Source organism: Oryzias latipes, chromosome 10 (genome assembly GCF_053564925.1).
Source record: "Oryzias latipes strain Hd-rR chromosome 10, Olatipes_Hd-rR_3.1".
Lineage (NCBI taxonomy): Eukaryota > Metazoa > Chordata > Actinopteri > Beloniformes > Adrianichthyidae > Oryzias > Oryzias latipes.
Window position 1 is genome coordinate 18524718 of NC_136246.1, and position 24526 is coordinate 18549243.

Sequence of the window (24526 nt, forward strand, 5' to 3'; positions counted from 1 at the left end):
GATTTACCTACCATGATTTGATATTTTGATCTATTTGCTGCTTATCAATAGTTTATTTATCTATTTATTTTATTTTTTTAGAGAATGTGTTAGGTTCTGGAAAATATTATTATAAACATGGGCAAACATAATATGTGAATTACTAAAAAGCACCATAGAGGATGGAATGACAGTAGTAAGCTTTTAAGAGCATTAGAAAAAAAAACTTTGACCCTTAATATTAGCAAACCCAGGAAAAACTATTTAGAACATGAAAAACATGTGCAGGTATAGGATTAGCAAAACTGTTCTGCCTCTAAAGCATGTCTCCAGTCAAAAAACAGAAGTGCGTTTGCATGATTTCAGCAACAATGATGGTTTCAAAATCAACAGCCAAATAGCAGAGCCTCAACAATTAGATTTGCAACCGAGATTGTCTTGAGCATTTTTCAAAAGTAAGCTTACCTCCTCAAAGGTTTTCCTCTTGTCAGGTAACACAAGTGTGTTTGCATGACTTCCAGGAACTATAGTAGATCCAACACTCATTCTGGGTCCCACTAACATGTAGCGTTTGTCTCCAGATCTGTACTGGATGCTGTGACACAGTGTTCCATCATAATTGGGCTCTGGCATATTTTTGGAAGTATAGTCTGTGGACTTGGAGCACTGCATTGCAATCAGCACGATGATACTGATGAGGAAAAGCAGGGAAACGGAGCCCAACGTGATGATGAGGTAAAAAGTCACGTGACTGTCCTCATCCTCTGCTGCTGCACTTTGAACATCAGAAGCTGCAAAAGCCTCTTTGGGCTCCACAAGTTTGACAATGACAGTAGCTGTTGCTGAGAGGGAAACGTTGCCATTGTCTTTGACCAGGATGAGCAGTTTGTGTTCAGCCTCGTCTGTCTCTGTGAACGAGCGGAGAGTTCGGATCTGTCCTGTATAGCGGTCCAAAGCAAAGAGACTGTGGTCAGTCACTTGCTGCAGTGAGAACAGCAGCCAGCCGTTATATCCTATATCAGCGTCATAGGCTCGGACTTTAGTCACCAAGTGTCCTGCGTTCACGTTGCGGGGAATCTCCTCCACCCCTTCAGCAGAACCGTTGGAGCTGACTGGATACAGGATGACTGGAGCGTTGTCGTTCTGATCCAGAATGAACACGTTTACTGTCACGTTGCTGCTCAGAGGAGGACTTCCTGAATCTGTGGCAACAACGTGGAACTGGAACGTTTTTACACTTTCAAAGTCGAAACTTTTCAGAGCTACAACTTCTCCACTTTCAGAGTTTACATTCAGAAATGATGTAAACAGATTATCTGTATCTCTGTCTCTTAAAATGGAATATGAAATAAGAGCATTGCTGCCCTCATCACTGTCATGGGCTGTAACTGATAGAACTGTTTTTCCTGGACTGTTGTTCTCTATTATGTAGAAGTTAACTGGATTCCGTAGGAATGTGGGGACGTTATCATTCACATCAGAAACAACAACCGTGATACTTTTCTCTGATGACAAGGACGGTTCTCCCGCATCTTTAGCTACAATTATCACTTCATAATGAGTCTGCTGTTCACGATCTAAAACTTGTTTGGTTACTAGAGAGTACATGTTGTTCTGTGAAGAAGGGTTTATTGTAAAAGGGAGGTTCTTGTTTATGAAGCACAGAACTTTTCCATTGATGCCTGAATCTGAGTCTTTCACACTAATTAATGCCACTGTGCTGCCTGGTTTTGAATCCTCAGGGAGCGCGCGTGAAAACGATGTTACTTCTATTACCGGAGGGTTATCATTTAGATCAACAATAATAATATTTACAGTTTTGTGTGATTTTAATGTAGCTGCACCCTTATCAGAGGCTTGAATATCGAGTTCATATTTGTCATTCACTTCAAAATCTATTATCCCTATCACAGTAATCACTCCAGTGATGCCATTCAAGTCAAAAAGTTCTCTTACTTTTGGATCCACATCATTTCCGAAAGAATAAACTATTTCTCCATTTGAACCTTCATCCAAATCTGTTGCAGATACTTGGATCACAGTTGTTCCAACAGGAGCATTTTCTTTCAGATGAGCAACGTATGAATCCTGACTAAAAACTGGAGGATTATCATTAACATCAGAAACGTTCACAATTATGGTCATGTTTCCTGATCTCGGAGGTTTACCTCCATCAAAGGCTGTTAAAAGTAAAACATGACTCTTTATTGTCTCTCTGTCCAGCGGTTTTTGGAGAACTAAACTGGGTGTTTTACGATTCTCCCCTCGATCTTTAACTTCCAATCGAAAATAATCATTCTGACTCAGTTTGTAATGTTGAACAGAAAAGGATCCGATATCAGCATCACGCGCAGCCTTTAATGGAAACTTTGCACCCGGCAAAGCAGATTCTGAAATTTCAAGCATATTTTCTTCTTCCGGGAAGCTCGGCGTGTGGTCATTTACATCCACAATCTCCACAGCAACATAATGGACCTCCAGCGGGTTTTCCAGCACGGTTTTTACATCAATGACGCAAGCCTTGCTGCGGTCACACATTTCCTCCCGATCGAGTTTTTCATTTACATACAATAGTCCGTCATCCTGGTTTATCCTAAACGGGGACGTTTCGGATGCATCGACTACACGGACTCCACGTTCTCTCAGAGTGATCTTATCCACACCTACATCCTTTGCGATATTTCCGACCACAGTTCCCTTTTGAACTTCCTCGTGGATTGAATATCTGATTTGTCCTGAAGTGCAGCTCAAAAACAAAGAAAGAACCACGAATACAATCCACTTTGGTCCGCTCCACGGCCGAGCTCTCCTTTGTTCCATGACACAATCAATAAGCAATCACAATATCAAACAAAAATAGGAGATTTTCCCTTAATTTAAAAAAGAAACACTTGTCTTTCATCCAAATGAGCAAACAATCAGGTTTTATCCGATACGTATTTAACGGCAACACTGCTGAATTTAACCGCAAGCAAACAAAACGTCTCACTGAAATGACGTGAAAGAAAGGGTGGGCGTAGACAAGAAGAAAATATGTAGCTATATGAGGTTATAGACTGACACCAAGTGTCCAAAACTTGTACAACAGCGTGAGGATTAAGAGAAAAAAATTGATTGAAGTAGATAAAAAAGTTACAAAAAAATCTAAAAGATTAGTTATTTAATATGTCAATAACCGTTTTCAAAAAGGGAAAATATGAACAGTCATTGTAATTGTTAATGAATACAATTTTAGTTTTACGACATTTAAAATCATCAGCAGGTATTGAGACACTCTCACTCAACTGGTAAACAATTAAGACGCTGTCTTCGAACTGAACAGAAGGAAGAGACCACGGCAAAAAAAAGTTTCAGTACCACAGACAGCGAAATTCTCTCATCAATCAACCATGAAACCACTGCAAACAGTTACTTAAAAAGCCACCATCTTGCTGAAATTTGGAGATGGGCTTTGGGACCACCAGACTTTTAGCACATTTCCCCCAACAGGAAAAGAGCGCAAAAGTGACTTTATGGCACCTCTGAGACGGGGCTAATTAGCTAATTGTTTAAATAGTTTTAGGTGGAATTCTAAATATTATTAAAATTACAAATTCAACGAAATTATAGGAGCATATACTCAGTCACCTTTAAAATTAGATTTAATGGAACAAAGAAAAATAAGAAAGAAAGAAAGGTGCAACTAATAAGACGTAGTATGACACCATGTGTCCAAAAGTTCTACAGTAGAAGGATTTAAAAAAATAAAAGAAATAACTAACAATATATTTTCATGGTTTCATTTATAAGTAATGCAAACAATAAGAAAATATAAATTCTCAGACAACTTGGATTTTTTTCACATTTAGAACATCAACACGTTATGGGGCACTCTTCCTTAGCCAAGGAACCTTTGGAAAACATATTCAGTACCAAAGACAGTAAAAATATTGCCAAGCAGCCTAAAAGAAAACTCCTGCAAACATTAATGTACTAAATTACGAATTTTAGGAGATTACAGCGGGAGTGAATATATGCATAGCAGCAGGTGAACACCGTGCAGCAGCAGATCAGACCGACTAAACTTGGTTGAACAGGTTAGCTGAATGTTTATTGATAACGTTCCAAATGTCTGGAAGCTCATTTGTTTGATTTACGATTCATTAAAGTTTTATTTATTGATGGTTGGTTTCCAGGATCTCTGCAGCCCGATGAAGCCATCGGGTCTCCCTGCAGCTGTCCGCTTGAATCATTTCTTCCTCCACCAAAGACAAGAGCTCTACGTCTGTGTGACGCTTCCGTCACACAAAAGGAGGAGCACTTTTTTGGCATTTTCAATGTTCTAAAGCTAAAATAAAAGACAATTTTCATTCCTCTTTATTGTTTTATGCTGAAACGGGACATTTCATCTGGAGGAGGGGGCGTATGTAATGCTGTTTACTTCCGCATTGGTGTTCGGATGACAGGTTCATGACGTAATCAGACAGACGAACTTCAGGTTATGTGAATGAAAAGGAAAATAAAGACCGCAGCGATCATCTGCACCCAAACGTGTCTCTGAGCTCCTTATTTTACATATGAAACTCCGCTTTACTGACACTGAACCCTGGAAAGACTGCTACACGGAAAATAATCTGATTTTGAGTCGCTAAAAGGTTCAGAATCTCTTTGTTTTAAACCTATAATAATCCGGAAATAAAGCTTCACAAAAGGCTCCACATACTTAATCTTCAAGCTAGGTTCCGATAAACGGACAACTTCGGTGTTTTTTCCTTAATCTACGACTTTTTTCTCGTAAATTTATGAGATAAAAAGTCGTAAATTTACGAATTTTTATCTCCTAAACTTACGACTTAAAATCTCATAATTTATTTTTTTTGTAACTTTTTTTTTTTTTGGTGGCCCTTTTTTTTTCTTTTTGAACTTTTTTTTTTTTTTTTTGGTGGCCCTAATACTCCGTCGTACTAAATCTATAATGTTTCAGTAATAAAATAATCTGTGTTAGTTATACTGGTAAAAAAAAAAAAAAAAAAGCACAGAACGCCTATGGCAATACAAGGGGGAAATAAAACGGACAAAAAACTAAAAACTCTAATTTCTCTCATCATAGGGAGACACACTTCTTATAATTATCTGCATGCAATCATCTTGATTAATACCTATACTAAAATAAAGTTTTCTACAAATTTGCAAAATAATAACCAGTAAACTACTTTTGAGGGACCAAAAAGAAAAGAATCAAACAAAAAAAGTTTTTTGCTACTAAAACAAAATCTCAGCATTAAGAGTTCAATCTTACCTCCTCTAAGGTATTCCTCCTATCAGGGAGCACAAGTGTGTTTGCATGACTTCCAGGAACTATAGTAGATCCAACACTCATTCTGGGTCCCACTAACATGTAGCGTTTGTCTCCAGATCTGTACTGGATGCTGTGACACAGTGTTCCATCATAATTGGGCTCTGGCAGATATTTGGAAGTATAGTCTGTGGACTTGGAGCACTGCATTGCAATCAGCACGATGATGCTGATCAGGAAAAGCAGGGAAACGGAGCCCAAAGTGATGATGAGGTAAAAAGTCACGTGACTGTCCTCATCCTCCGCTGCTGCACTTTGAACATCAGAAGCTGCAAAAGCCTCTTTGGGCTCCACAAGTTTGACAATGACAGTAGCTGTTGCTGAGAGGGAAACGTTGCCATTGTCTTTGACCAGGATGAGTAGTTTGTGTTCAGCCTCGTCTGTCTCTGTGAACGAGCGGAGAGTTCGGATCTGTCCTGTATAGCGGTCCAAAGCAAAGAGACTGTGGTCAGTCACTTGCTGCAGTGAGAACAGCAGCCAGCCGTTATATCCTATATCAGCGTCATAGGCTCGGACTTTAGTCACCAAGTGTCCTGCGTTCACGTTGCGGGGAATCTCCTCCACCCCTTCAGCAGAACCGTTGGAGCTGACTGGATACAGGATGACTGGAGCGTTGTCGTTCTGATCCAGAATGAACACGTTCACTGTCATGTTGCTGCTCAGAGGAGGACTTCCTGAATCTGTGGCAACAACGTGGAACTGGAACGTTTTTACACTTTCAAAGTCGAAGCTCTTCAGGGCTGAAATGTCTCCTGTTTCTGAATTGATGCTTAAAAATGAAGACAGCTTGTTATCGCTGTTCATTTCTCGTAGAATTCCATAGGAAACAAGCGCATTTTCTCCGTCGTCTCGGTCAAAGGCTTTCACAGAAAAAACAGAAGCTCCAGGAATGTTGTTCTCAGTAATGTAAAAAGTATATGGACTCATGGAAAACTCGGGAAGGTTGTCATTAACATCAGAAACAACAACGTTGATGGTCTTTTCTACAGTGAACGAAGGATCTCCTGAGTCTTTTGCAATAATTGTCACGTCATAATGAGGCGTATTCTCTCTGTCTAAGTGGGACATGCTCACAACAGCAAACATGTTTTCTTGTAAAGATGGAGACAAAGTAAAAGGAACATCTTGTTTAATAGTACAAATAACTTTTCCATTAATTCCCGAGTCTGAATCACGGACGTTGATTAACGCCACAGTAGTTCCTATTTTTGAATCCTCTTTGATTGAATTAGAGAATGACGTCACCTCAATCTCAGGAGGATTGTCATTAACATCGATCACGTTTATTTTAACACTTTTGTCACTAGTTAGAGGAACTGATCCTTTATCAGAAGCTTGAACATCTATGTCATAAATTTTACTTTTCTCAAAATCAATCTGTCCTTTCACTGTTATTTCACCTGTATTTGTATTTATGTTAAACAGTTCAGACGTTTTTTTATCGACTTCATTACCAAATGAATAAACTATTTCTGCGTTTGCTCCTTTGTCTAAATCCGTTGCATTGACCTGAATCACACCAGTATCAATGGGAATATTTTCCCTAATTGTAGCGGAGTATGTTTCTTTTGTAAACACTGGAGAGTTGTCATTAACATCAAGTACATCCACAATGATTTCTATGTTTCCAGATTTCGCAGGTTTGCCTCCATCAACAGCTGTTAGACGCAGTTTATGTTTCTCTGCTGTTTCTCTGTCTAACTGCTTCTGCAGGACTAAAAACGGCACTTTACGGTTTTCCCCTCGATCTTTTATTTCTAATCTGAAATGTTCGTTCTGACTGAGTTTATATTGCTGAATGGAGAACTGACCCACATCGAGGTCCTGCGCAGCCTGTAACTGAAACCTCGCCCCAGGAAGAGCCGATTCGAATATTTCAAGTATTTTCTCTCTCTCCGAAAATACAGGAGCGTGATCATTAATGTCAAGGATTTCCACTGTTACAGAATGAATCTCAAGCGGGTTTTCCAAAACGGTTTTTAGGTTGATCAAACACGGAGTGGTCTTTTCACAAATCTCCTCTCTGTCTAGTTTCTTTTTCAGATACAGATTACCATCGCTTTGATTCACTTCAAACAGCGGGTCGGAAGAATCTGCAACGATGCGATATCCTCTGAGCTTCAGCGCATTCCTGTCAAGTCCCAAATCCTTTGCTATATTTCCAACCACAGTTCCACTTTGAACCTCTTCAGAGACAGAATATCTGATCTGCGCAAAAGCTCCGCTCCAGAAAACGTTCAGAAAAACAAAGACAAAGCAACACCGTCGCTGCTGCCGTGCGATGCGTCCTCTTTGTTCCATGGCAGAGCGCTGATTAATCACAGTCCAGCAAATAAATCCCTTTTTAGAATCCAGTCAGCAAACCACCTCTATCATGCTTGTTTGAGGATATATTTTAGGGATACATAACCTAAACTAGGTCCTGTAATCCCTGTCTTGCTGTTTGAGACTAGCACAGCAGCTCCACCGTCCACTCTGACGTTTTGGACGGACACGGTATGCATTTCTTGAATTCCAGTGACACCAAGCGTTAGATTGTTTATTTCACTATGTAATCTTCTATTCTAAATGTACTCAACTTATAAAAAAACATTCTATTAATCCATTAAATTATTTCTGCAGCATCTCATTATAATTTACTTAAGATTATGTGGTCGTTTTTAATGAGTCGTAAATGCAGAAATATGTATGTTTTCTCGCATCTTAGAAGATAAAATTTAACGTGATGAGTAAAATCCATACATTTTCCAAACTACCTTAGATAATTTTTGGGTAACAAGGTTCTTTTAGCCTATCAGCCACTCTTGGGCAAAGGGAAGGTCCGATGACTTTCTGTCTTAGCGCAATAAGACAGAAAGCAGCCAAACTAACTAAAGAGATTCACACCTGGAGGACAAGTTGGGAGCCTCCAAAGAACCTGTGAAGAATGTTTTGGACTGTGAAATGAAGCTGAATTTCCAGAGAAAGCCACGCATGCACAGAGTGAAAATGCCACCTTTATACAAACTGGTCCGAGCTGGGATTTGAATAAAGTTCTTTTGCAGGGAGGCGATAGTGCTAACCACATTTCCATGCAGCACAGAAGAATTAAATATGTCACATAAAGATCTTTTCGTAGTTAAACATAGTGCATTATGTATTTGTTAATTAAAAAATGCATTTCAAAAACATCTAGTTTCTTTTTTAACATCTTCGGAACCGAGGACAGTTCTGACTTTTAAATATATAAACCTAAAATGTAAAAAGTAAAATAACTAGAACACAGATATAAAAGTGTCAGCTAGATAATAAAAAAATGCAAATTATAATAAAACAAAACAGACAGATCACCTTTGAAAAATGGCTCTGCTACATTGCTATTTGTAGATTACTATATGTATGAACATTTTCCAATTCTGTATCTAAAATGGGTTAAAAAACGGATCTATTATCTTGGCATTATCATTTACACTGTATGTAATACTTGTTTATACTTTTTTTTTACACATTAAGAAATCACGTTTTGAAACAACCTTACATTTGGGTATAACTCACTACAAGTTAAAATCATTTGCCAAAACACTAATATGTATCCCTATAAAATATGGAAGCAAAAACTTTAAAGGATTCCTAATACACCACTCTTTTTGTCCACAGACAAAACACACCTATAAAATAAAAAGTGTAATAAAAAACGAACACCAATTAACATTGACCTCAAATCAGCAGACGCAAAAAAGCTTTCAAGATCTCAAGAATTTCTGTGCAGGTTGGAAAAATGACAAAACTACTTAAACTTCAATGAATTTGTATGACCTCAGCAAAAAAAAAAAAAAAAAAAAAACATCTGAAATCCACATCTTAATAAGAGAGCCTTAAAAAATAAATATGCAGCAAATATCATAGGCAATTTCCCAAAAAATATCTTACCTCCTCTTTCCTCCTATCAGGAAGCACAAGTGTGTTTGCATGACTTCCAGGAACTATAGTAGATCCAACACTCATTCTGGGTCCCACTAACATGTAGCGTTTGTCTCCAGATCTGTACTGGATGCTGTGACACAGTGTTCCATCATAATTGGGCTCTGGCAGATATTTGGAAGTATAGTCTGTGGACTTGGAGCACTGCATTGCAATCAGCACGATGATGCTGATGAGAAAAAGCAGGGAAACGGAGCCCAAAGTGATGATGAGGTAAAAAGTCACGTGACTGTCCTCATCCTCCGCTGCTGCACTTTGAACATCAGAAGCTGCAAAACCCTCTTTGGGCTCCACAAGTTTGACAATGACAGTAGCTGTTGCTGAGAGGGAAACGTTGCCATTGTCTTTGACCAGGATGAGCAGTTTGTGTTCAGCCTCGTCTGTCTCTGTGAACGAGCGGAGAGTTCGGATCTGTCCTGTATAGCGGTCCAAAGCAAAGAGACTGTGGTCAGTCACTTGCTGCAGTGAGAACAGCAGCCAGCCGTTATATCCTATATCAGCGTCATAGGCTCGGACTTTAGTCACCAAGTGTCCTGCGTTCACGTTGCGGGGAATCTCCTCCACCCCTTCAGCAGAACCGTTGGAGCTGACTGGATACAGGATGACTGGAGCGTTGTCGTTCTGATCCAGAATGAACACGTTCACTGTCACGTTGCTGCTCAGAGGAGGACTTCCTGAATCTGTGGCAACAACGTGGAACTGGAACGTTTTTACACTTTCAAAGTCGAAGCTTTTCTGAGCTGAAATGTTCCCTGTTTCTGAATTGATGCTTAAAAATGAAGACAGCTTGTTATCGCTGTTCATTTCTCGTAGAATTCCATAGGAAACAAGCGCATTTTCTCCGTCGTCTCGGTCAAAGGCTTTCACAGAAAAAACAGAAGCTCTAGGAATGTTGTTCTCAGTAATGTAAAAAGTATATGGACTCATGGAAAACTCGGGAAAGTTGTCATTAACATCAGAAACATCAACGTTGATGGTCTTTTCTACAGTGAACGAAGGATGTCCTGAGTCTTTTGCAATAATTGTCACGTCATAATGAGGCGTATTCTCTCTGTCTAACTGGGACATGCTCACAACAGCAAACATATTTTCTTGTAAAGATGGAGACAAAGTAAAAGGAACATCTTGTTTAATAGTACAAATCACTTTTCCATTAATTCCTGAGTCTGAATCACGGATGCTGATTAGCGCCACAGTAGTTCCTATTTTTGAATCCTCTTTGATTGAGTTAGAGAATGACGTCACCTCAATCTCAGGAGGATTGTCATTAACATCAATCACGTTTATTTTAACACTTTTGTCGCTTGTCAATGGAGCATTCCCATTATCTGAAGCTTGAACGTCAATATCATAACTTTTACTTTTTTCAAAATCAATCTGACCTTTCACTGTTATTTCACCAGTTTTTTTATTTATACTGAACATTTCCGAAGTTTCTTGGTCGACTTCGTTACCAAATGAATAAACTATTTCTGCGTTTGCTCCTTTGTCTAAATCTGTTGCATTGACCTGAATCACAACAGTCTCTATGGGAATATTTTCCTTAACTGTAACAGAATACGTTTCTTTTGTAAACACTGGAGAGTTGTCATTAACATCAAGTACATCCACAATTATTTCTATGTTTCCAGATTTCACAGGTTTGCCTCCATCAACAGCTGTTAGACGTAGTTTATGTTTCTCTGATGTTTCTCTGTCTAACTGCTTCTGCAGGACTAAAAACGGCACTTTACGGTTTTCCCCTCGATCTTTGACTTCTACTCTGAAATGTTCGTTCTGACTGAGTTTATATTGCTGAATGGAGAACTGACCCACATCGGGGTCCTGCGCAGCCTGTAACTGAAACCTCGCCCCAGGAAGAGCCGACTCTGATATTTCAAGTATTTTCTCTCTTTCCGCAAAAACAGGAGCGTGATCATTAATATCAAGGATTTCAACAGCTACAGAATGAATCTCAAGCGGGTTTTCCAAAACGGTTTTTACGTTGATGAAACACGGAGACGTCTTTTCACAAATCTCCTCTCTGTCTAGTTTCTTTTTCAGATACAGATTACCATCGCTTTGATTCACTTCAAACAGCGGGTCGGAAGAATCTGCAACGATGCGATATCCTCTGAGCTTCAGCGCATTCCTGTCAAGTCCCAAATCCTTTGCTATATTTCCAACCACAGTTCCACCTTGAACCTCTTCAGAGACAGAATATCTGATCTGCGCAAAAGCTCCGCTCCAGAAAACGTTCAGAAAAACAAAGACAAAGCAACACCGTCGCTGCTGCCGCGCGATGCGTCCCCTTTGTTCCATGGCAGAGCGCTGATTCACCACAGTCCAGCAAATAAATCCCTTTTTAGAATCCAGTCAGCGACCACCTCTATCATGCCTGTTCGAAGATATATTTAAGGGGAACAGAACCTAAACTAGGTCCTGTAATCCCTGTCTTGCTGTTTGAGACTAGCACAGCAGCTCCACCGTCCACTCTGACGTTTTGGACGGACACGGTATGCATTTCTTGAATTCCAGTGACACCAAGCGTTAGATTGTTTATTTCACTATGTAATCTTCTATTCTAAATGTACTCAACTAATAAAAAATACATTCTGTTAATTCATTAAATTATTTCTGCGACATCTATTTTTAATTTACTTAAGATTATGTGGTCGTTTTTAATGAGTCGTAAATGCAGAAATATGTATGTTTTCTCGCATCTTAGAAGATAAAATTTAACGTGATGAGTAAAATCCATACATTTCCCAAACTATCTTAGATACATTTTGGGTCACGAGGTTATTTGAGCCTATCAGCCACTCTTGGGCAAAGGGAAGGTCCCACCTGGATGACTCGTTACTCCATTAATTTTGGCGTAATAAGACAGAAAGCAGCCAAACACACTAAGAGATTCACACATGCAGGACAAGTTGCGAAACTCCAGAGAACATGTGAAGAATGTTTTGGACTGTGAAATGAAGCCGAATTTCCGGAGAAAGCCACGCATGCACAGAGTGAAAATGCCACCTTTATACAAACTGGTCCGAGTAGAGATTTGAACAAAGTTCTTTTGCAGGGAGGCGATAGTGCTAACCACATTTCCATGCAGCACAGAAGAATTAAATATGTCACATAAATATCGTTTCGTAGTTAAACATAGTGCATTATGAATTTGTTAATTAAAAATGCATTTCAAAAACCTCTAGTTTCTTTTTTAACATCTTTAGAACCAAGGACAGTTCTTACTTTTAAAAATCTAAATCTAAAATGTAAAAAGTAAAATAATTAGAACAAAGATATTTAAATTGTCAGCTAGATAATAATAAAAAAAAATCAAAATATAATAAAACAAAACAGAAAGATCACCTTTGAAAAATGGCTCTGCTACATTTCTATTTGTAGATTACTAAATGAAAAATTTCCAATTCTGTATATAAAATGGGTTAAAAAACCGATCTATTACCTTGGATATATCATTTACACTGTATGTAATACTTGTTTATACATTTAATACACATTAAGTAATGATGTTTTGAAACAACCTTACATTTGGGTATAACTCACTAGTTAAACTTATTTCCCAAAACACTAAAAATATATTTCTCTATAAAATATGGAAGCAAACGCTTTAAAGGATTCCTCATACACCAGTCTTATTGTCCATAGATAAAACAGATTTTATGGAAGATTAAATGAAAATGCAAAGTTTTTTTTTTTTTTTTTTAAGTGTAATAAAAAACGAACACCATCTAAGATTGACCTCAAATCAGCAGACGCAAAACAGCTTTTAAGATCTCAAGAAATTCTGTGCAGGTTGGACAAATGGCAAGACCACTTGAACTTCAACGTAATTGTATGACTTCAGAAAAAAAAAAAAAAAAAAAACATCCTTACGAAATCCACAGCTTAATAAGATAGCCTTAAAAAATAAATTTGCAACAAAGATCATCTTAGGCAATTTCCCAAAAATTATCTTACCTCCTCTTTCCTCCTGTCAGGGAGCACAAGTGTGTTTGCATGACTTCCAGGAACTATAGTAGATCCAACACTCATTCTGGGTCCCACTAACATGTAGCGTTTGTCTCCAGATCTGTACTGGATGCTGTGACACAGTGTCCCATCATAATTGGGCTCTGGCAGATATTTGGAAGTATAGTCTGTGGACTTGGAGCACTGCATTGCAATCAGCACGATGATGCTGATGAGGAAAAGCAGGGAAACGGAGCCCAAAGTGATGATGAGGTAAAAGGTCACGTGACTGTCCTCATCCTCTGCTGCTGCACTTTGAACATCAGAAGCTGCAAAAGCCTCTTTGGGCTCCACAAGTTTGACAATGACAGTAGCTGTTGCTGAGAGGGAAACGTTGCCATTGTCTTTGACGAGGATGAGCAGTTTGTGTTCAGCCTCGTCTGTCTCTGTGAACGAGCGGAGAGTTCGGATCTGTCCTGTATAGCGGTCCAAAGCAAAGAGACTGTGGTCAGTCACTTGCTGCAGTGAGAACAGCAGCCAGCCGTTATATCCTATATCAGCGTCATAGGCTCGGACTTTAGTCACCAAGTGTCCTGCGTTCACGTTGCGGGGAATCTCCTCCACCCCTTCAGCAGAACCGTTGGAGCTGACTGGATACAGGATGACTGGAGCGTTGTCGTTCTGATCCAGAATGAACACGTTCACTGTCACGTTGCTGCTCAGAGGAGGACTTCCTGAATCTGTGGCAACAACGTGGAACTGGAACGTTTTGACACTTTCAAAGTCGAAGCTCTTCAGGGCTGAAATGTCTCCTGTTTCTGAATTGATGCTTAAAAATGTAGACAGCTTGTTATCGCTATTCATTTCTCTTAGAATTCCGTATGAAACAAGCGCATTTTCTCCGTCGTCTCGGTCAAAGGCTTTCACAGAAAAAACAGAAGCTCCAGGAATGTTGTTCTCAGTAATGTAAAAAGCATATGGACTCATGGAAAACTCGGGAAAGTTGTCATTAACATCAGAAACAACAACGTTGATGGTCTTTTCTACAGTGAACGAAGGATCTCCTGAGTCTTTTGCAATAATTGTCACGTCATAATGAGGCGTATTCTCTCTGTCTAACTGGGACATGCTCACAACAGCAAACATGTTTTCTTTCAAAGATGGAGACAAAGTAAAAGGAACATCTTGTTTAATAGTACAAATCACTTTTCCATTAATCCCCGAGTCAGAATCACGGATGCTGATTAGCGCCACAGTAGTTCCTATTTTTGAATCCTCTTTAATTGAGTTAGAGAATGACGTCACCTCAATCTCAGGAGGATTGTCATTAACATCAATCACGTTTATTTTAACACTTTTGTCACTAGTTAGAGGAACCTGTCCTTTATCAGAAGCTTGAACGTCGATTTCATAACTTTTACTTTTTTCAAAATCAATCTGACCTTTTACTGTTATTTCACCAGTTTTTTCATTTATACTGAACAATTCTGAAGTTTTCTGGTTGACTTCATTACCAAATGAATAAACTATTTCTGCGTTTGCTCCTTTGTCTAGATCTGTTGCATTGACCTGAATCACAAAAGTGTCAATCGGAATATTTTCCCTAATTGTAGCAGAATATGTTTCTTTTGTAAACACTGGGGAGTTGTCATTAACATCAAGTACATCCACAATGATGTCTATGTTTCCAGATTTCACAGGTTTGCCTCCATCAACAGCTGTTAGACGCAGTTTATGTTTCTCTGATGTTTCTCTGTCTAACTGCTTCTGCAGGACTAAAAACGGCACTTTACGGTTTTCCCCTCGATCTTTGACTTCTACTCTGAAATGTTCGTTCTGACTGAGTTTATATTGCTGAATGGAGAACTGACCCACATCGAGGTCCTGCGCAGCCTGTAACTGAAACCTCGCCCCTGGAAGAGCCGACTCTGATATTTCAAGTATTTTCTCTCTTTCCGCAAAAACAGGAGCGTGATCATTAATATCAAGGATTTCAACTTCCACATAATGAATCTCAAGCGGGTTCTCTAACATAATCTTTAGGTTAATCAAACACGGAGTGGTCTTTTCACAAATCTCCTCTCTGTCTAGTTTCTTTTTCAGATACAGATTACCATCGCTTTGATTCACTTCAAACAGCGGGTCGGAAGAATCTGCAACGATGCGATATCCTCTGAGCTTCAGCGCATTCCTGTCAAGTCCCAGATCCTTTGCTATATTTCCAACCATAGTTCCACCTTGAACCTCTTCAGAGACAGAATATCTGATCTGCGCAAAAGCTCCGCTGCAGAAAACGTTCAGAAAAACGAAGACAAAGCAACACCATCGCTGCTGCCGCGCGATGCGTCCCCTTTGTTCCATGGCAGAGCGCTGATTCACCACAGTCCAGCAAATAAATCCAACGTTAGAATCCAGTTCTTAATTTCAAGTTCTCTTATCTATTGTTTTTGTTCTGGTAGTATTTCGGTATATGTGATAAAATAAATCCCGCACTCGCTCATATGACCTATGTCCTTCTTTATGAAAAAAACGCAGAACGTCCACCCGCCACTGTGACGTACAGGAGCAGACATTTTGCGGATTTGCTGAATTTCAGTGACACCAAGCGTTGGATTTTATCTTTCAAACTAGTATGTTTTTTTTTAATTATTTCTAAAATGTTATAATACCTTATCATTATTTACAACAGCCTGTTTTTGATACTTTTAGGATTTAGTGGTATTTATTAAATAAAGTTCTTTGCATTAAATGCTTTCACATTTCTATATTTTTCACATGATAGTTAAAATTTAAGATAACAAATTAAATTATCCCTTCTCAAAACTTGCTTGAATTTCCTCTGGGGTCATGGGATTACACAAATGTCAGCCACTTCTGGGGAAGGGAACAGCCTGGATAACTCATCAGTCCGTAGCAGCGCAACACAGACAGCCACACTCACATGTCTACATTCACAAGTCAGGGACACTTCAGACTTACACTCTGAAGAAATACTATGAACCGGGGGAAAGTAAACAAGGTGCATAAGATGGCCCGCAAGTGATCGATGAGACGTTACTGTTTTTTAAAATAAAAAATTCAAAAAGGCACAATTTAAAAAAAAATGATTATACCATTAAATTTCAAATTTAATCCACTCAACAAGTCATGAGACTCTCTGGCTTTAATCACACACTTGTGACACTGAACGAAAAGGAAGAACTCAATATGACAAACTTCAGCACCACAGACAGCGATACTCAGTTTTAAAAACCACGCTAAAATAAAAACTCTCTAAAACAGAACCTTTGAAAATTCTCTTTCTTGCAGAAATACACATATCTTCTTTAGTTATAGGAAGTAGCTTAATGAAACCACCAGTTAATTCGCTCAATAAATAGTCTGAAAGAAAATGAAAGGAAAAGGGAAAAAAACTGAGTGACTCAAACTTATCTTTATTGTAAAACTGCATCAGTCCAAAGCAGCTGATTTTTCAAGAGTCGAAGTTTGAAGATCTACATACTGAATTTTTCCATTTCTACGAAAATAAAGCATACTATAATCCAAATATTTATTTTAAACATACCAAAATAACAAAAAAAAACATATCTACAAAAGCTTGGAGGGCAAAAATGTCAATCATACCTCATCATATGTTTTTCTTCTGTCAGGGAGCACAAGTGTGTTTGCATGACTTCCAGGAACTATAGTAGATCCAACACTCATTCTGGGTCCCACCAACATGTAGCGTTTGTCTCCAGATCTGTACTGGATGCTGTGACACAGTGTTCCATCATAATTGGGCTCTGGCAGATATTTGGAAGTATAGTCTGTGGACTTGGAGCACTGCATTGCAATCAGCACGATGATGCTGATGAGAAAAAGCAGGGAAACGGAGCCCAAAGTGATGATGAGGTAAAAAGTCACGTGACTGTCCTCAACCTCTGCTGCTGCACTTTGAACATCAGAAGCTGCAAAAGCCTCTTTGGGCTCCACAAGTTTGACAATGACAGTAGCTGTTGCTGAGAGGGAAACGTTGCCATTGTCTTTGACCAGGATGAGCAGTTTGTGTTCAGCCTCGTCTGTCTCTGTGAACGAGCGGAGAGTTCGGATCTGTCCTGTATAGCGGTCCAAAGCAAAGAGACTGTGGTCAGTCACTTGCTGCAGTGAGAACAGCAGCCAGCCGTTATATCCTATATCAGCGTCATAGGCTCGGACTTTAGTCACCAAGTGTCCTGCGTTCACGTTGCGGGGAATCTCCTCCACCCCTTCAGCAGAACCGTTGGAGCTGACTGGATACAGGATGACTGGAGCGTTGTCGTTCTGATCCAGAATGAACACGTTCACTGTCACGTTGCTGCTCAGAGGCGGACTTCCTGAATCTGTGGCAACAACATGGAACTGGAACGTTTTGACACTTTCAAAGTCAAAACTCTTCAGAGCTACAACTTCTCCATTATCAGAATTGATGCTCAGAAATGACGTCATTTTATTGTCCTCACCAGCATTCCTGAATAAATTGTATGAAATAAGCGCATTTTCTCCTTCGTCGTGATCAGTAGCTTGCACTGAAAACACAGGAGCGCCTGGTGTATTATTTTCTGTCAAATAGAACGTGTAGGGGTTTAGTGAAAACTCTGGTTTGTTATCATTAGTATCAGAGACATAGACACTAATTGTTTTTTCAGATGTCAATGATGGTTCTCCCGCGTCTTTAGCTGTAATAGTGATATCATATCTTGATGTTTCTTCTCTGTCCAGTTGGGATTTTGTCAGAACAGCAAACATGTTGTCCTGGATTGACTGGCTTAAGGTGAACGAAGCATTTCCATCAATAAAACTGATTATTTTCCGATTTATTCCTGAATCTAAATCCGTTATACTCAGAAGAGCTACGGTTGTTCCAGGTCTCGAGTCTTCTGAAACCGAACTTGACAGAGATGCCACTTCTATCTCAGGAGGGTTGTCATTTATATCTTCAACGTGAACTATTACACTTTTATAAGTCCTCAATGGGGTCATTCCTTTGTCAGATGCCTGTATGTCAATGTCAAATCTGTCTTGCAACTCAAAGTCTATATTCCCTTTCACGATTATCTCCCCGGTATCAGAATTGATTTCAAAAAACTCTCGAATTTTGTCCTTTACTTCACCCCCAAATGAATAAGTAACCTCTCCATTAATGCCATCATCTAAATCTGTAGCGTTAACTTGAATGACTGTTGTGCCGATTGGTGAGTTTTCTCGCAGCGCAGCTGTATATGTGTCTTTTGTGAAGACTGGCATGTTGTCATTAATATCTAGAACATTTATATTTATCTCTAAGGTTCCGCTCTTTTGAGGGGTCCCTCCATCAATCGCCGTGAGCACCAGTTTGTGTCTGCTTTTAGTCTCCCGATCGAGCTGCTTTTGTAATCTCAAAATAGGAGTTTTGTCCCTTCCGCGGTCCTTAATCTCCAGACGAAAATGATCATTTTGGGTAATTTTATAACTTTGAACCGAATTTGCTCCACCGTCTGGATCGAGAGCGTTTTGTAGTTGATACTGTGCGCCAGGCAAAGCAGACTCTGAGATCTCAAGCGTCTTTGTTTTTTCGGGAAATGTGGGTGAATGGTCGTTTAAATCCGTAATCTCCACTGTGATGTAATGTATTTCTAGTGGGTTTTCAAGAACAATTTTAAGGTTAATTACGCAAAGATTGCCGTCCTTACATACCTGCTCTCGGTCTATTTGCTGGTTAGAATAAAGGATCCCGTCATTTTCGTTTACCTCAAACAGTGTTTCTGTCGGGCCGGGCATAATTCGAAACCCCCTCTTCTTCATCACGTTCAGATCTATTCCTAGATCCTTTGCTATATTCCCAACAACGCTCCCCTCTCTGAGCTCCTCGGACATTGTGTATCTTAGTTGTGCTCTTGCTGCATTCAACAGTGAAATCAAAGCAAAAATGCAGAGCAATGGAGATCGCTGTCGCCATGAAAACGGCCCTCTTTGTTTCATTTTGTGTTGTGTGAGCAAAGATCAGGGCACATCCGTTATTCCCCGCGCTTTTGAAGTGTTGCTTCCTTTAAAACAAGCAATATGTCCACCTATTTTCCTGCAAGTTGGAAAAAAACAACAGCCACAAAGCGTCCGCCGCCCAGCCTTCCTCCCGAAAATGCTCTTTTAACAAAGTAAAGCGGGGCGGACTAAATTATTCCAGAGGCCAATCCACTGTACTATACTGAGAAAGTACTGCCACCTTGTGACATTGTGTGAAAGTGCATGCTTTACATCTTTCAAGTAATATGCAATAATCATTTCCTTACTTTATTATTTATTTTTGTAATTCTCGAAGAGAAATGCAATTGACACCATAAATGTTTCCTGAAATTCTTTTTTCTATTTTTTGCCAACACTGTCAATATTTTAAATTAAAACTTTGTTTTAGGATTTCAGAAGAAAAAAAAACGACAAAGCGTGTAAGAACATATCATTTTAAAGTTCACATATAAAATAATCAATACTTGAGGCACTCTGCAAGTAGACTTTTTGAAAAATCAATCACTAGATGAAAAACTCGCATAAAAAAGATAAACAAAAATAAAATTCAGGACCAAAGACAGCGACAAAATCATTAGGCAGCCACTCCTAAAAGAAAACTGATTAAAACGGATTAATTTAGCAAAGTCATAACTTTACTGTGACCACAAATCTGACAAGGCTTAACCACCAGTCAGCTCAGGTGGCATTAGTGGCAAAAAACAGAAAAGCTTGGAAATGCGAAGATCTCCTTATTGCATCTACACTAAAAACATAACTCATTGGATGAACTGAATTTAATTGTGGGCAGGATTTCAATCCAATAAATATGAGTAACCCCACTTCAAATAAAACTCTTCCATATAATGAAATATAATTGAGTTAGTCGAACTCAATTTTATCAGGAAAGGCAAGGCAAAAAAGCTAAGCAACAGCAGCCTGTTGCCGGCCTCGAACTCAGAACCTCTAAATGATAATCCCGGTAACTAATCCACTGAGCAAACACTTTGGTAACAACTTTTGGTCGCCAGTATAAATAAATAGACTCATTATTTCCATTAATGAGGCTCGTTGTGTATCGTCTACAGTTCGTTTTTTACGTGGAAAAAACGAACGAAAGTTTTCTCTCTTTGAAAAGTCGAAGGATTTGAAGGACCAAAAGTCATACCAGGCATTAGACGAAAGAGTTGAACATTTTAATAGTTGAATGGTTAAAATAGGTGAAAAACTCTTGCCGTAAAACGGTAATAAGAATAAATAAAGAGAAACAGGAAAACAGCATTCAACAGCATGCCCCTTACGTGAACTCAATTATTTTGGATTACTGGAGTTATAGGTAAAACTATTAATACATTAAGTCAATTAAATACCGATACATTCTTTTAAAATAAATATTTTTAAATAAAAAAAAACAGAATTTTATTGTGTTACATGAAAGAGGGGTTTGAATCATTTTTTTGAGAATTGTTCGAAAGGAACAATCTAGAAAAACGACGATAAAACCCATTTTCAAAAAAATAGAAAAAAGAATGGGAGGATTTTTATGGAAATAAAGGCATAGGAGTATTAACAAAACATGCAATATACAGCAAAAACTAAGTCTTAAAAAATGCAATCATACCTCGTCTGATGTTTTCCTTCTATCAGGAAGCACAAGTGTGTTTGCATGACTTCCAGGAACTATAGTAGATCCAACACTCATTCTGGGTCCCACCAACATGTAGCGTTTGTCTCCAGATCTGTACTGGATGCTGTGACACAGTGTTCCATCATAATTGGGCTCTGGCAGATATTTGGAAGTATAGTCTGTGGACTTGGAGCACTGCATTGCAATCAGCACGATGATGCTGATGAGGAAAAGCAGGGAAACGGAGCCCAAAGTGATGATGAGGTAAAAAGTCACGTGACTGTCCTCATCCTCCGCTGCTGCACTTTGAACATCAGAGGCTGCAAAAGCCTCTTTGGGCTCCACAAGTTTGACAATGACAGTAGCTGTTGCTGAGAGGGAAACGTTGCCATTGTCTTTGACCAGGATGAGCAGTTTGTGTTCAGCCTCGTCTGTCTCTGTGAACGAGCGGAGAGTTCGGATCTGTCCTGTATAGCGGTCCAAAGCAAAGAGGCTGTGGTCAGTCACTTGCTGCAGTGAGAACAGCAGCCAGCCGTTATATCCTATATCAGCGTCATAGGCTCGGACTTTAGTCACCAAATGTCCTGCGTTCACGTTGCGGGGAATCTCCTCCACCCCTTCAGCAGAACCGTTGGAGCTGACTGGATACAGGATGACTGGAGCGTTGTCGTTCTGATCCAGAATGAACACGTTCACTGTCACGTTGCTGCTCAGAGGAGGACTTCCTGAATCTGTGGCAACAACGTGGAACTGGAACGTTTTGACACTTTCAAAGTCAAAGCTTTTCAGAGCTGATATTTGTCCGTTTTCAGAGTTTATACTAAGGAAACTTGTTGCATCATTCTCTCTGACAATGTGATACAAAATTGCAGAATTTTCGTTAACATCCATATCTTCTGCACTTACTGAAAACACATTTGCCCCAATTTTGTTGTTTTCTGTCAGGTAAACATATAATGGGTTTTCTGAGAACTGTGGGCTGTTATCATTAACATCTGAGATCTGAATGCTGAGAGATTTTAAAGTAGCCAATGGCGGCTTACCACAATCTGTGGCTTTTATTTTTATTGTGTATTGTTTCTCCTTTTCTCTATCAAGATCTTCTTTTGTAACAATTGAATACACGTTTTCTTTATATGAAGGTTTAAGGGAAAATGGTACATCATTATTAATGTTAAGAAGAATTTTTCCATTGAGACCAGAGTCTTTATCTGTTACGCTTATCAGTGCAATAACTGTGTCAAGCTTTGAATCTTCAGATATGCTGTCTGACAAAGATTTTACATCAATTTCGGGAGCATTATCATTAACATCTTTTATTTTTATTATTAGCCTACATCGACCAATCAGTGGAGGCTGTCCTTTATCCGATGCCTGAATGTCTAATTTGTACGTTTCAGATTCCTCAAAATCCAAATCACCTTTTAATTTAATCTCTCCACTTGAAATATCAAGATCAAATATGTCATAAACTTTACGGGGTAACATTTTGCTGAGGCTATACTCTACTTCTCCGTTTGATCCCTGGTCTGGATCTGTTGCATTCACCCTGGCAACAGAGGTGCCTACAGACGCGTTTTCTCGTATTTCAACTTGGTAAATCTCCTGACTGAATATAGGACGGTTGTCGTTGGTATCAAGAACCAAAACTGTTACGTTCAGAGTCCCTGTTCTCTGAGGTCTACCTCCATCAACTGCGGTGACAAAAAGGACGTGTTTGTTCTTTTGTTCTCTATCTAACGACTTCTTTAAAAGTAAAAATGGATTTTTTTCCTCTTCGCTTATTTCTATGTCAAAGTGTTCGTTTGGCGTTAGTGTATATGTGCGGATGGAGTTTGCTCCAGCGTCGGGGTCGCGCGCTGCGTGCAGCTGGAATCGCGCACCTGGGGAGGATTGCTCTCCTATTTCAAAGACTTGCTCTTGTTCGATAAACATCGGGGCGTGATCATTCACATCTGTGATTTCTACAACAACGTGGTGTATTTCTAACGGGTTTTCAACGAGAATCTGCAGTTCGAGAAGGCATGGCCCGTTACCCTCACAGAGCTCCTCTCTGTCGATTTTTGAACGTACCTTTAAAGCACCGTTATTAGAATCAACGTCAAAATGACGGTCCTTAGATTCGGTCACAACACGGAAACGCCGATCTTTTAAAGAGGATTTATCCATTCCAAGATCCTTTGCAACATTTCCCACCACAGTCCCGTCTTTCGTCTCCTCGGGAACCGAGTACCTCAATTCAGCCACAACATGATTACCGAAAATCAGCAGAAGGGGCAAACAAAACCATAACCGGCAGTGCTCCTTTAAACAAGGTCCCGCTTGGTTCTCCATTCTTTTCCAGAACAATCAAAAACGGTAATCCTTTTGGGTTTTAAGCTGAATCTGCTAGATGTGCTCAAAGGGCCTTCTCATTCGCATCTCGCTCCAACATCTAGCGCTAATGCAGCCGTGAAGCAGCAAACAAAAGCTCTGGGTAAGGGAGGGCTATGCTTTTCACAGAATCGTTATATTATAGTGACACCAAGAGGACACAGATGTTCACCATTTTGCAAACTCCGTCAATCAGAATCACAAAAAAAAAAAAAAAATATATATATATATATATATATATATATATATATATATATATATATATATATATATATATATATATATATATATATATATATACATCTTTCAACAAAACCAGTAAGATAAAAAAATCACATCTAAATGAACAAGGCTTTTAATTATTTCACGTTTGAAATACATTTGTCTACACAATTGGTTTTGTTAATGGTGTTTTACGTTAAAATACAAGAGCCTTCAAAGTTCAGTACCATGGCCAGAGAATGAAATTCCTCTGAAAAGTTGTCTTGCAATTTTACAATTTTGATCAAAACGAAGCATACTTTAAAAAAATCAAAACTTATATGTCGAGAAAAGTTGTGTTGTTATTTCAATCACTTAAAAAATGCGTTATGAAATGAAATATTTTCAGATAAATTACATATAAAACTGAGCTGTAACGGAATCCTGGTGGTACTGTTTTTGAACACCCCCTCCTTAAAAACCACCAGATTTTTGAACATAAAATTAATTAATTAATTAATTTTGAGCAAAAAATTAAGTCGCTTATTTTAGGTACAGTTACTATATAGAGAAATGAAATAACAGTTTCATTTTTTTAAATCAAGGCAAATCACTCATTTTCTTCACCTTCCTACTTTAAATAAATCAAATAACAAAACTGTCATCAGTGAAATTTTAAAGCCAACTCAGCAAAAACCTTAAGTACAATGATGTCACGTGCGCAGTGCGTGCACGTTTGGATTAGTTCGTAAGCTTTTGTCACTAACGAAATCAGTGGAGGCAGCGTCTGTGCTCGCAGTGTAGAATAACATCTGAAGTGATTTCAGATCTTGGGATGTCATTTTTGCAGTGCGTTTGTTTTCAACATTAAATTGTTGACAAATGAGCAGAGTTTTCAGAAATCGAGCTGAGCTTTTCCTACATATGTAGACTAAGGAGGTAACAGAGACATATTCTCTCGTGCACTTCAACGAAATGCAGTGAAATGTGAAATGTGGAACGTAGGGGAAAACGTAGGTTAAAAACTACAAACTCTAACGCTGGAATTATTAAGATATCTCGTGTTATGTTTATGTTGTTAAAGCAAATTCAGAAAAAAA

At 38.9% G+C, this 24526-nt stretch overlaps 1 protein-coding gene across 15 annotated transcripts in view; it reads right to left on the reverse strand.

Annotated features, from left to right (window-relative positions):
* LOC101161365 (protocadherin alpha-C2) overlaps positions 1–24526 on the reverse strand; it is a 177133-nt gene that overhangs the window by 126801 nt on the left and 25806 nt on the right. For 2 of the 15 annotated variants that reach the window (XM_078954205.1, XM_078954195.1), the window contains exon 1: positions 16850–19420. The exons of 8 other annotated variants lie outside the window; for them this stretch is intronic. In XM_078954205.1, the coding sequence (XP_078810331.1) occupies positions 16850–19204 (2355 nt within the window). In that variant the 5' untranslated portion in view covers positions 19205–19420. Of the gene's footprint in view, positions 1–444; positions 4985–5257; positions 9132–9223; positions 13138–13234; positions 16803–16849; positions 19421–20846; positions 23438–24526 lie in introns of those variants that run through there. 5 more of the 15 variants (XM_078954201.1, XM_078954199.1, XM_078954197.1 and 2 more) reach the window with 5 other exon arrangements.